The sequence below is a fragment of the Bidens hawaiensis genome, unplaced genomic scaffold (genome assembly GCF_021521415.1).
Source record: "Bidens hawaiensis isolate Kalapana, Puna unplaced genomic scaffold, B.hawaiensis_p1.1 tig00006634_1, whole genome shotgun sequence".
NCBI classification, from domain to species: domain Eukaryota; kingdom Viridiplantae; phylum Streptophyta; class Magnoliopsida; order Asterales; family Asteraceae; genus Bidens; species Bidens hawaiensis.
This window is the reverse complement of record NW_027491448.1, coordinates 78,830-92,512: the sequence shown is the minus strand read 5'-3', so window position 1 is coordinate 92,512 and position 13,683 is coordinate 78,830. Positions and strand designations below refer to the sequence as shown.

Sequence of the window (13,683 nt, the reverse complement as noted above, 5' to 3'; positions counted from 1 at the left end):
TAAGATGTTGATAGGTGATTATAATTACTTATGCATTGTGAAGAAATTGACGTATCCAATAGATGTTGATAGGTGATCATAATTAACAAATACTATATATGTCTTCGTACATAAAGTGTAGAGTAATGTATAACGTGATTTCAAATTATATATGCCACCCGCGTTAGAAATATTGAACCTATTAACTATGTAAAAAATAATATTTTTTTTATATTTGATAACGATTAAAAAATCAACCCCTGTTGAATTTATTAGATTTGATATGTTCGTGTTAACACATACTCGGTTTGGATTTAAATTGGGGATATATGTAATCGTTTGCTCATAAGAATGGGATACATATACAAATAATTTTTTAATTAGTTCATTAAGGGTAAAACAGTCTTTTAATTAGTTAATTTTAATAAAATAGGAAGATATGTAATATATGTGGTTTAGGAAGGGGAAGTATGTAATTGATTTTTAAGATATGGGTAAATATGTAATAAGGGAACTTAGGAATGAGATATATGTAAATGCCCCTTTTTTTAATATTTATTAAATTGGTTATGAGTAGAGGGGAGAAAAAAACTGTAATGATAAAGATATAAAAAATATTGTTTAATTAAACAGAAAAAAAAATATAGTGTTATTTAATATAATTATCAAGATGATGATGGGGACGGACTAAAAATGCTCTAACCTAGACGGCCAGACCCAAGGTATGGAATGGTTTGAAGCCATGATTAAGTTAGGGGTATTCTAGGGACACCTCCCTTTTTGCTAAAACACCCCCAATATGCCTCGTATAGAGCTATAAGGGGCATATGACCCAATATGCCCCTTATAGCTCTATACGAGGCATATTGGGGAGGGGGGTTTGGGTGTCCTTAATAGGACCCTTAAGTTATGACAAAGTTATGACCTTTTGATTCCTATCATTTATTATTGGGAAAATTCTGAAAATGATCCAAAAGAAGAGAGAGATTCCCAAAATGATCCTTGAAATCTTGCATTCCAGAAATAGTCCACTCAAATCTATCGGAGCCGATACATTGGGAAGAAATCCGATGGTTTTCGCAAGCCACTAAGAAACTACCATGTGTCCCACTACCCACCTACTCAATTGATTTTCCCCTCAAACGGATCGGTCCAGATTGTTTTTATTTAATAATCATCTTTGAAAAAGTAACTTTATTTGAAAATCATCTCCATCGAAATTCGTGTTTTTTTGAAATTCCTCTGACTAGATGAATTTCATGTGAATTTCATCTTTGGAGACGAATTTCAAAAAAAACACCATCTTCATCTTCATCTTCTTCATCACCTTCATCATCTTCATCTTCTTCATCATCTTCATCTTCATCTTCTTTATCTTCATGTTCATCTTCATCTTCACCTTCTTCATCTTCATTTCCATCTTCGTCACATCCTCCCTTCGCCGCCGCCGCTACCCATCTCCTTCCCCGAAGAACTCCAAAAGCTCAACATTTTCAAGGCCAGAAAGGTGTGATGATGGTGGCCGGAAAAGTGGAAATGGTGGTGGTGGGTGGGGTGGTGGCCGGAAAAGTTATGATGGGAGGGTGATGGAGGTGATGTTTGGAGGAAAAGTGGGAATGGTGGTGGTGGTGGTCGGAGGTGATGTGATGATGATGGGCGGGTAATATAGGTGATGTTTGCTGGAAAAGTAGGAGTGGCGATGGTGGGTGGGGTGGGGTGGTGGTTGGAAAGTGGAGATCATAATGGTGGTGGTGGTGGTGCATGTTTTTTTTTAAATTATCTTCAAAGACGAAATTAACTTGAAATTCATCAGCTCAGAAGAATTTGAAAAAAACACGGATTTTCATGATTTTTGGAGATGGTTTTCATGAGGAGATGTGTGACATTCGTGACAAAACCAAATATACCTCAGTTTTCACAAATCGAATAAGCAAATAAACGCTTATTACGTAACGAACGAGCGATTAACCGAACGGGTCTGGTTGTAACCCAGATATCCCGGGGGGGGCATCTATAAGTGATATACGATTAATATAAGCTAATATATTAGTATTATAGCCTTAGTTCGATAGCAAACAAGTTAAACGAAAACATGCTCGTTTAACTACCCGTTTATAGACTAAACGCGAAAGATAGTTACAAACCAAGCATTGTATCATCCGTTAAGCCGAAAAAGACTTACCAAACACTTATTTGAAATGTTTTAAGTGATCCGTGAAAATATTTTCGAATTTTACAAATGTATACTATGTTTTTATAAATTTACACAAAAATGGCCAAAAAACGCTCGTTTTTGCGCTGTTTGTCGTACCCGATATATTTTTCGCGCCAAAAACCAAACCCGAAATAAACTTGGACTCAGGATTTAACGTTCGGGCACACAAAACGAAATTAGTTGGCCCAAATTGGGCCCAACACTTTCCCGACCGCCAAACTTGACAAACATCAACTTTGTTTATATTTTTACCATTTTTCATTTGGAAGTTATTTTGGCAAAATATCTAACAACATCTGCTGCTTAGGACCAGCTCCATCAAGTTCTAGCAAAAACCTAGGTAATTCCATTCATTTTAATCAATTTTAACTTGTTTAAAACATGTTTAATTACATATAAACCTAGTTTAATTGCCAAAAATTACTTCTAACCATGAAAAAACCCTAAAAATGGTCCAAAAACATATTTTGATCCTACACATGGTTAAGAACCTGTTTTGATAAGTTTTTTGGCCATAAAAACGGATTAAGGGGTTTAAATCACGTTTTTACGGTTCAAAAGTTCGATTTAAAGCCCTAACCGAAACCCTAAGTTAAGGGGCTGTTTGGTTATTGAAACTTGCTTGTTTTGTGATATAGGGCCTATACCTATCTAAATTAGAAGCACAAGAACCCAGAAACTTGATTAAGAGAGCGAAAACGAACGAAAACCGCAAAGGTAATGCGTCCGAGAATATTTGGCGAATTTATTACTGATTTGGGGCTGTTTAGGATTCAATTGTGATGTGGTTATTGTTAGCTTGTAAAATTTTGCAGGGACATAAGGGACCATATTAATGAGTCCATGTCCAAATTTGGTAATTTTTCGACCATCCGAGAATATTTGGCGAATTTATTACCGATTTGGGGCGTTTATTTGGGAAAAATAGTTAAATTGATTGAAAAAAATATGAAATTTTGTGGGGAACTCATATTTGGTATATTTTGATCACATAAGAAATTTTAGGGCATTTGGAAGAGTCCAAGTGTGTTTTGTGCAAATGCTTTCGTATGAATTTTTATAGCCGAATTTGGCCCGAAAAGAATATTGATCAAGGTTGTTACATTCAAGAATTGATACATATTGTTTTGGGACATAATTTTAGCATACAGGAATTTTTGTGGAATTTTTGGAAATCGTTTGGGATAAACGAACGATTTTCAGGCTAAATATAGCAGGAAAAATGAATTTTTATAAATTAATAAACCAGTAAATAATTCCAGAAATATTTTTATAAAAATCTACATATTTTATTTGATAAGTGACTAAATTTTCATAATTTAATGATTAACGGTTAATTAATTATGCTAATTTGAAGATTAAATAAATTTAATTTTTAATAAAAACCGACAAGTTTGCGATTAACGAACCTGCGGGAATATCAAAACACCAAGAGTGATCAAAATTCATATTTTTGGATTAATTAAGTAAAAAACGAACCTTTTTATGAGAAACCTGGATAGATTGTGCGCGTTTCTCCTCAAATCAAACTGAATAAACAGAAACGGGCCCCGTAGTGAATCCGGAACCCCAACATTTGATCTTTCTTTATAACTTAATCATTTTATCGACCAACACATTTACCCAAGCTTATTTCCCCATAACTGTTTTCTGAACGCGTAAACGAACAGCTTGGCCCAGCTGGGAAAACGGGAATCTGAGCCAAGTTCGGTTTTAAGTATTAGACATTGAACAACATCATAACCTAAGCCTATTGCCACTTTCTGGGCGTTCCAGCTATACCCAGATTAGTTATACAGCCCAGTTTAGTATTGAGAATATAATAATATTAAAATATTAATATTATTATAATATTGATTATAGGGAACCGTGATTACAAGTTACACAAACCTTGAGCTGACGTGCTACTGATTATCTACTAAACAGTGAGTTTCATGACTCCACTTCTAAACTGTTTTACGAACTTTTGGGGTGAAAAGCATGTTTGATTACATATACATACCTGAAACATGTAACATAGTGATTAACTTTGAGCCGGTGGCTTGTGAATAGCACTATTGGTTTGACAAACCCAAACGGAGCCGGCATGTGTTGCTGAGACTTTACCCCGTTTGCACATGACCATTAATATACAAACACGCTATGTAGTGTTAGACATAGCTAGTTGGAGCATATTGTGGGCGGAAAGGGGGCCACAGTGGTTGATTGGGCGTGGGAAATGGATGCACGTAGCACAAACAGTCAAGGCTTCACTGTAGCTTAGCATAATTATATCAATTACATACATACATACTTATATCATGTTTACAAGTGTTAACTTGTGAATATTCATAACTGTTTTCTTGAAACTCGTAAAACTCACCAACTCTAGTAGTTGACCCGTTTTAAACTGCTTTTCAGGTGTACCTAAATCGGAATGATTTGGTGATCTGTTACTTGTCCAAGGTGTGTGGTTGATGCTATGTGAATAGAAGCAAGGGTGTTAGTAGTAAGATCGTATAGTTAACGAACAAGTTATGTTTGTATCACCTAGACTGTAAAACAATGATAGAACAATGAAATGTAATATTGTAAATTAGTTTGTAATGTTTCTTTATAAACAATGTTGTTGATACCAGAGGTGTCTGTTACATTCCTGATTTACGCCTCCGCATTGTGCTAGTCGGGGTGTGACAAGATGATTTTCATTCCAAAATTATTGGTCCAGACGAATTTCATTGGAAAACCATCAAAGGTAGGTGGGTAGTGGGACACCTGGCAGTTTCTTAGTGGCTGGCGAAAACCATCGGATTTCTTCCCAATGTATCAGCTCCGATAGATTTGAGTGGACTATTTCTGAAATGTTAGATTTTCAATGACTATTTTGGGAATCTCTCTCTTGTTTTGGATCATTTTCAGAATTTTCCCTTTATTATTTATAGGAGTCATAATTGTCTGATTCTAACTACTTTTTACTGCTTCTGATGACAGTTCTTCTATGAGAAATTGAGTACAGTTTGTTTTCTCCTTTTTACGTTTTTTTTTGTAAGTCATGCTAACATACAACAATTCTTTAAAGATATTTGAGTAAAGTGTCATTTTCGTCTTTGTGATTTGGCAAATAATGCGAATTTAGTCCAAAAAGTTTATTTTTTGCATATAGACCTTCCACGTTTCTCAATTATTGCCAATTATATCCAAATCATTAACTCCGTTAAATTCAATCGTTAAGTCAGGGGTAGACATGTCTTTTCACTATTTCTTTATTATATGAGTAAAGTGTCAAAATCGTCCCTAAGGTTTGGTCATATTTGCGAATTTCGTCCAAAAATATTTTTTTTTCGCAAGTAGACCTCGATTTTTCCCAACCGTTGCCAATTTCGTCCAAATCGTTAACTCGGTTTAAATTCAACGTTAACTTATGGATGTTACTGTCCTTTTACATGTTTGTTTACATTATTATTATTATTATTATTATTATTATTATTATTATTATGTGTTTGTTCGATGACATATATAACACTTCACGATTCTTATGTTTGAATCCAATATAGTATGCGTTTGTTTATTCTTATTTATTTTTAGTCATATATGGGGTTTAGCTCAGCGTAATAATAATAACAATGTAAACAAATATGTAAAAGGATAGTAACACCCCTGAGTTAACACCCCTGAGTTAACGTTGAATTTAGACCGAGTTAACAAATTGGACGATATTGGCAACATTTGGGAAACATCGGGGGTCTCTTTGCGAAAAAAATATTTTTGGACGAAATTCGCAAATGTGACAAAGCTTTAGGGACGATTTTGGCACTTTACTTAAATAATAAATAAATAGTGAAAAGACATGTCTACCCCTGACTTAACGATTAAATTTAACGAGGTTAGTGATTTGGATGTAATTGGTAAGAATTGAGAAACGTGGAGGGTCCATTTGCAAAAAATAAAGTTTTTGGACTAAATTCGCATTATTTGCCAAACCACAAGGACGAAAATGACACTTTACTCAAGATCTTTTTTTAAAGGTTTATACATGTTTTTATTTTTTATGTTTTTATTTTAAATGGGTCAATTTGATACATTTGGTAAATTATTTATTTTTAAAAAATTAATTTTAGAAGTATATAGTCAAAACAGAAAACAAATTCATATATACTTTGAAATGCGACATTTAAATCGAAATAATTCAAATATGGTAAGGTTAAATTGGTTGGCATTGTATTAAGGTAATGTTTTAATTTATTATTAATTCCCGATAATTCTTCAAGTTCAAATTCAAATTTTACTTGCATTTAAATTGACTTTACCGAAATTTTATTTCAATCAATAATTCAATAATTCAGTTACGTAATTATTTAAATTCGTAAAATGTGATATCATTTTATACACATAAAATGTGATATAATAATATTGGCTCAGTGTTTTATTTTTAAAATAAATCAACACTGAGGTTTGGTTTGCAACTTTAAATTATTAGTGTATAAATATATCAAAAACTTATTAAAAAAGTTCTAAATAAAAGATTATTATATAAAATAACTGAATTTACGTATTACATATAGCATTCTTTTACTTTTATTATCTTTTTCATTTATGTGTAACCCGGACTCTAACCTAGTTAATAATAAGTAAAAGAAGTTGTGACATAAAGTTCAAGTATATACGTTCGTTATTCTACTGGTTTTAAGAAGTTGGATAATATTTTTTGTTTTCAAATGTTGTTTCAAATTTGTGGTGGTGAATAAGTATGTAATTTAGAGGTAGATTGAAGAGTGTAAGTTACCACTAAAATATGAGAGAACTCCGGTTTTTTGTCCTTATAGTTTCATAAAATCTGCGGTTTTAGTTTAATAGTTTCAAATTTTGATTTTCGTCCAATAGCTTTTTCTTTTACTTGTAATTAAACCTGACCCAACTAACCATGTTAACTCTGTTCGTTAAAAGCATCAGCGTGCCGCTCACGTGAGGGCTATTTTGTCCATTTTCTTCCCAAATAAACCCCGGCCCTAATTCCCAAATCTCATTTTCATCTTTTTCGTTCTTTCCTTCGTCTTCCACAAACCCTACACGAAAAAATGAGGATTACAAAGCATATCTGGTGGCTTCGATCATGACACATTTGATAGATAAACGGGCAAACGATTACACAACCAATTAAGGACAAAGTTACCCCTCATTCGAGGGCCGCTGATGGGTTCAACGAACAAAGTTAACAGGGTTAGATGGGTCGGATTTAATTGCAAGTGAAAACAAAACTATTGGATGAAAACTACAAATTTGAAACTGTGAGACTAAAACCGTAGTTTTCTCTTAAAATATAAATAGACGTATGTTCAATTTATCCTATAAGTAGAACTCATCTCCTCAACACACTTAGGAATAAATCAAATTCAAGATGTCTAACGCTAAACCTATTTCCATTATAGACTTATGCAACCGTGGTGCTTCTGGTTCATCTAACACTAATACCCGTAATAAAATGTTATCTTTTGAACGGCAGGATCCCCCATCGCGTGATCAAGTGAACCAGCGAGAGAAGTCAGGTAGTGGATCGGTTCAGTCTGGAGCCACTGTTAAGGCACCGAGCGCTGGAGATATGACTCATACCGACAGCAATTGAAGTATTGTTTTCTCTGAGTTTTATTGTTGTAATTTTCTTTCATGTATGTAGTCGATTGTTGTGTGTGCTTTCTAATTTGATGTTGTTTAATTGCAAGTTTGAGATGTATGGAATCTTGTGTTCTTTCTTGAAATATTTGGATTTGATAGATGTGTATGAGCTTCACACTCATAACCACACGTTCAAGACAAAATCATTTTGTATAATTTAGATCGATAATTATGGATGATCATGCATTGACTTTTCAGTTTTCAAGAAGGTAAAGAATCTCAAGTGGTGTGAAAAATCATATATCAAAGTATATACCATATATATGCGAATAATCCCAACTATTGTTTATTTATGTTATGTGTCTGATCAACGTTTGCAAAAACTGGGTAATAAATTAATATGATTTAAGAATATATAAGAACATGGTAGAGTGGTTTTTGAAGCTCGTGAACACAAATTTAGTAGAGGGTGTTGCAAACTATTAGATCATAGAACTTAAGAACACAAACAAAACGAAGTTAAGATCGATGAATTGTAATTAATTTTCATGTGTCGACATATCATTGGTTCCTATCATTCTGGAAAAACCTATTTCTATTAGATCCTACCCCATGAAAGAATAGATTTTCATGTCCAGAGCTCATAATAAGATTTGTTTGCCACGGTAATCAAGAAACTATACAAACGCACACACTTCTGCAATCTATTATACCGCTGTGTTGGAGTATAAAGCTTCAATGCACAAACGAATAACGAGGACACGATATTTTATTCATTACAACTGAAATTATGCTTAGATAGGAAAACAGATGCAACATAATAAACTACCACCCAATAAGCCACTACTTGCTATGTAATTGACCGACTCAGCTCCAAGAACTCGACCACTTCCAACAAAGTGAAGAACACGAGCTTCGAATTATTCCATCCCTCTCTCAGTTGGATGTGGATCGGCGGTCTTAGTTAGATCTTGTTCAACTGCTTGAGGTGGATCTTGCTCTGTCTCCTTTAAAACAAAGGCTTTCCTCCCACACAGGACCTCAAATAACATAACCCCAAAGGAGTAAACATCTGACTTGTGGCTCTCAAATCCAGTCTTATCATATGATGGATCCACATACCCGAGCGTCCCACTTCTTTCAGCAAGGACAAGGCGGTGCCTTCGAGCTTTTGTATTTGCTTTGGCAAGTTCAAAACCAGATAACTTTGGTTTCCAGTTTTCGTCTAGCAAAACTTTTGAACTTTTGATATTACGATGTATCACACTAGAATCGTGTGTTTTATCGCAATGAATGTATTTCAAAGCACGGGCAACCTCAACACATATCCTCAATCGTTGCGTCCACGTGAGGGTCGGGTCACTTAGATGTTGATCAAGACTTTTGTTGACCTCACGCTTGGTTACGATTATTTTCTGGCCTTTATCGTCACAAAATCCGATTAAAGAAACCAGATTATTATGTTTGAGAGTTGCAAGCATAGAAATCTCGTTCCAAAACTCATAATCGCCTTGGCCATAATCATAGTGCAACTTCCTTGCAGCGATATCAGTTGGTTCTCCAGATACCGAAAGGTTTCCTATATAAACTTTGCCAAAACCACCTTCTCCGATGAGGTTTTCATCAGAAAAGTGGTTAGTGGCCACTTCAATATCTTCAAGTTGGAGTTTTAAGTTAGCAAAATCTTCTTGAGATGTCATTAAGTTAACAAAAAAAGACAATAGGGTTTGATCTTTCAATGATAAGAAGACTGTAGGTTTCAGTTGATGTGAAGGAGGAGAAAAAGAAGATGGTTGAACTCAGCAAGTGCGGTTAGAATAGAGGGGGTGGTTGATTATGAATTATCAAAGCGCGAGAGTAAATTACAAATTTAGTCATTGTGATTATATTAAAATTAAATTATTATAGTGTTTGGACCCAAATTTATCTTTCACGTAAATTTCACTCGTTGTCTTTTATCTTCAAAATTGATCTTTTTTGTCCTTTACATTTCAAAATCCAACAGCATTTGTCCTTTTCGCACAACCCGGTTAGATTTTCTCGTTAAGTCAGTTCATGTGACTTGCACATGAGGGTAAATTGGTCATTTTACCTATTAAATTAAAATAATATTTTAATAATAAAGAAAACAAAACAATAAAAAAAACTAAAAATATATATTTAATTCTTTCTCTCTCCTTCTTCTTCCTCCTTCTCCTCCACTACCAATTTCCGGCAGCCACCAGCGTCACCATCCACCACGACCATCACCATGAATCAACCACCACAAACAAGCACCACCGGAACTGCAACTACCATAATGAAGAGGTAGGTCCCAGCAGAGCCCAGTTGAACCCGCAAGACTCACCTTAAACAGGGACGTCTGCGCAGAGACCAACTGGATCCGCAGGACCAACCATGCTCAGAGAAGTGACGTCCTTACGCGCAGTATGCAAGCTGGTCCCGCAGGAAATGCCTCCCATGGTGAAGGACTCCGCCTGTTCCCGCAGCCTCGGATACAAGCCATGAGGGAAGGCCACCCGCGCAGCATGGCTACACGCACAAGGCACTTAGCTCTCAATCGTTCAGTGTCACCTGAAGGAATGAGCCAAGCCGGGAGCAATCCCGCACAGAGGCGGGAGGGGGAATACTCCCGCCCAAATAAGCCAGTCCGTATACTGAAGGATCTTTTACTGTACCTGACGAGGTATGGGCAAAAGATCTGATCAGAGATGCGACAGCTCACTGACAGCAGCATGGCAGACAGCACGCCACAGCACTGTGACCAATAGCCGCCGCCTACCCACCAACTCCTGCCATACCACGTGCCTAGCCTGTAGTTGGCAGAAGAGGAAGAGTGCACGACACGCCTGCTCTGTGTCAGCCGCTACCTATCCACCACTCACAGGCAGGGCACGTGCATAGGTTACAGTTGGTAGCGTGTTGGGCCGGCTAAACCCCTTGGAAACCTACCTTCGGCTATAAATACCACAAATGGTATGATCATCTCATCTTATCATATCTTATTACATTATCATCATAATATACCTGATATCTGCTCTAGCAATCTCTTAATATACTTTTATATTTAAAGAGCAATCTAGTCTGATTCTCACGCCGGAGGGTGGTCACAAGGAGGAACCCCCCCCTTCTCAGTGACGAGCTCACGGTGTCTGTTTTGCAGGTTATCAGAAGAACCATCTTCCAAGGGTCTAACCCCTCGTGGGAAACATCTCTCCAACCCCCAGGTTACCAGTAACCTGCCCGGGGTCCGGTTAGTGTTTCTTCATTGGCGCCATCCGTGCATAAAGCTAGAACTACAATTTTCTCCAGTTTTTTCAAAACTTTATACAAAAGATGGTTAGAGAAATTCCGGTAACCACAACCCCAGCTATTGGGGGGAATACCGGCAACACAGTTTTTACAAACACTACTCCGGCTACCGAAGCCGGAGCAAGTGAAGTAAATTTTACGAACACTACCCCACTTACTAAAGCAGGGGCAAGTGCAGTAAATGACCGCCTACTGGGATCCACCGATACCCAGTTTGAAAAACGAAGACTCCCCCGCCAGACTCTCGACGAAGTCAAGGCATGGGCGGAGGCACGACAAAAGGAATTCCAGGCTGAGTTGAACGAACGCTTGCGTTCCGTGCAACAGGCCGACGAATTCGAATACTGGGAGGATGACTCGGAGGAATCCGACTCCGACGCGAACCCTCGTCATAAGGCAAAAGGGAAGCGTAAAGAAACGGAAACCCAACCGAAAAGGCATGTTGGACAAGCCTTCAAACCAAAAAGCATAGATGGAAGTCCACGAGACTTCTCTAAAACGTTCAGACCAAACGTTACAAATGCAGGAACGTCCAAATTTGCAAGGGACATTGCTGAAGCAATTGCCCCGAAAAGTGCTAAACAAATGCCTAACATAGGCACATATGACGGCCTATCTGATCCAGACGATCATTTGAACAGGTTCATAGCGGGGGCAACCGTTAGCAATTGGACGGAACCCACGTGGTGTTACATGTTCCAAATGACGCTGGTGGGGGCTGCTAGGGCTTGGTTTGATCGTTTACCGGTTAATCACATTTACGACTGGGCAGACTTCCAGCAGAAGTTTAGCCAACAATTCAGCCAGCAGCGAAAGTATACCGAGGAGCAATGGACAATCCTCAAATGCACACGGGAAGAAGATGAATCTCTGCCAAACTTCATCACTCGCTTCAACTCAAAGAAGTTAAGTTTGGGCAATATCAGCGAGGATCTTGTTCGCGCAGCCTTCATCCAGGGCGCGCAAGACCCAGAGCTTATCCGCACCCTAACGGGTAAAGACGGAATGCCATCCACATGGGATGGCATCATGACAGCAGCCAAACGCTATGCGGAAACGGAGAAGCAACTGGGTAGAGACCTTCCGCAGAACACAAACCTTTACACCCAGAGGACGAGAGAGGACAACGTCCTCACCGCCCGATTGAACAAAAAACGGAAGCAAGGCATTTGGCAGTCAAGGGTAAACTTTGACACCTCATCCGGCTTACAACACCGATTGGGTGAAAGGGATAATGTAAAGCCGCACCGGAACCCCAGATGGACGCCACTTACCAAAAGCGTCACTGACATATTTGCTAATGAAGAGCTCCCATGGCCAAAGCCTCCAGAAATCCGACATCGTCACGATGCCGATCGGAGCAAATACTGTGACTATCACAGAACAAAAGGCCACAACACTGAAGAATGCATAGACGTAAAAGACATGGTCGAAACATTCGTCAGAGATGGGACGCTCGCGCACCTCGTGGCGAAATAAAATCTAAGCAGGCAGGCAGGTGCGTGTGGAACCACGGCTGGGGTAAACACGAATAAAAAATCAGCTTCAATAAGACTACATGCTGCGTAAAGAACGAGATCCCGAAACAGGTGCGTGTCGGCTCGATGACGCTCCCATCCCAACAACATGGAAGGGAGCTCATTTACACAGTTTGCATGTAAATCAATTCCAATTTGTAAAGAAAAGGCCAAGAGCCACTTCTAATGGAAATGATTCTCTCTAGAACATCGAAGATGATGATTTTACATTTATACTTTTCTGGACACTATTATGCCGGTTTTCACCGCATAATTACGTAAAGTCATTGCATGGGAAGGCGGTCCTACCCGCACGAACCCAATAACGTAACAAACCTTCACGCAGGTCAGTTGAAGGGGAAAAAATTCAGCACCCAAAAATGAAAGTGCCGGTCTATCCGCATGAATCATTAAGGAAACTGAATAATAACCTGTCAACAACCGCGCGTCGAACGGTTAAAACTATCCAACACTGGACGACATTCATATCACGTGAAGTCGTTGCGTGGGAAGACGGTCTTACCCGCACGAACCCAATAACGTGGCAAACCTTCACGCAGGTTAGTTGAAGGAGTTCATCCCATTAAATGAAAGTGCCGGTCTATCCCGCATGAATCATTCGAGGGAACTGCACCAACAACCGCGCGTCGAACGGTTCAAAACAAAATTCTTAAAAAGATGAGAAAAACCTACACGCAGGTCAGATAAGGGTAAAGTCTTGCCATCCTACTAAGTGCAAGTGACGGTTCTACCCGCACAATCACGAAAGAGGAAGCAAAACTTCACACCTATTATCAACCACGTTCAAAGGTTAACTTATCCTCAAAAGATGAGAAACCTACACGCAGGTCAGATAAGGGTAAAGTTCTGCCATCCTACTAAGTGCAAGTGACGGTTCTACCCGCACAATCACGAAAGAGGAAGCAAAACTTCACCTATTATCAACCACGTTCAAAGGTTAACTTATCCTCAAAAGATGAGAAAAACCTACACGCAGGTCAGATAAGGGTAAAGTTCTGCCATCCTACTAAGTGCAAGTGACGGTTCTACCCGCACAATCACGAAAGAGGA

At 38.0% G+C, this 13,683-nt stretch overlaps 1 protein-coding gene across 1 annotated transcript; it reads right to left on the bottom strand.

Annotated features, from left to right (window-relative positions):
* Positions 1 to 8,703: 8,703 nt before the first annotated feature.
* On the bottom strand, positions 8,704 to 9,483 carry LOC143633191 (putative serine/threonine-protein kinase PBL28). The gene has a single exon (XM_077101540.1). It carries the CDS (start codon positions 9,481 to 9,483, stop codon positions 8,704 to 8,706), a length of 780 nt encoding a protein of 259 aa, XP_076957655.1.
* Positions 9,484 to 13,683: the final 4,200 nt, after the last annotated feature.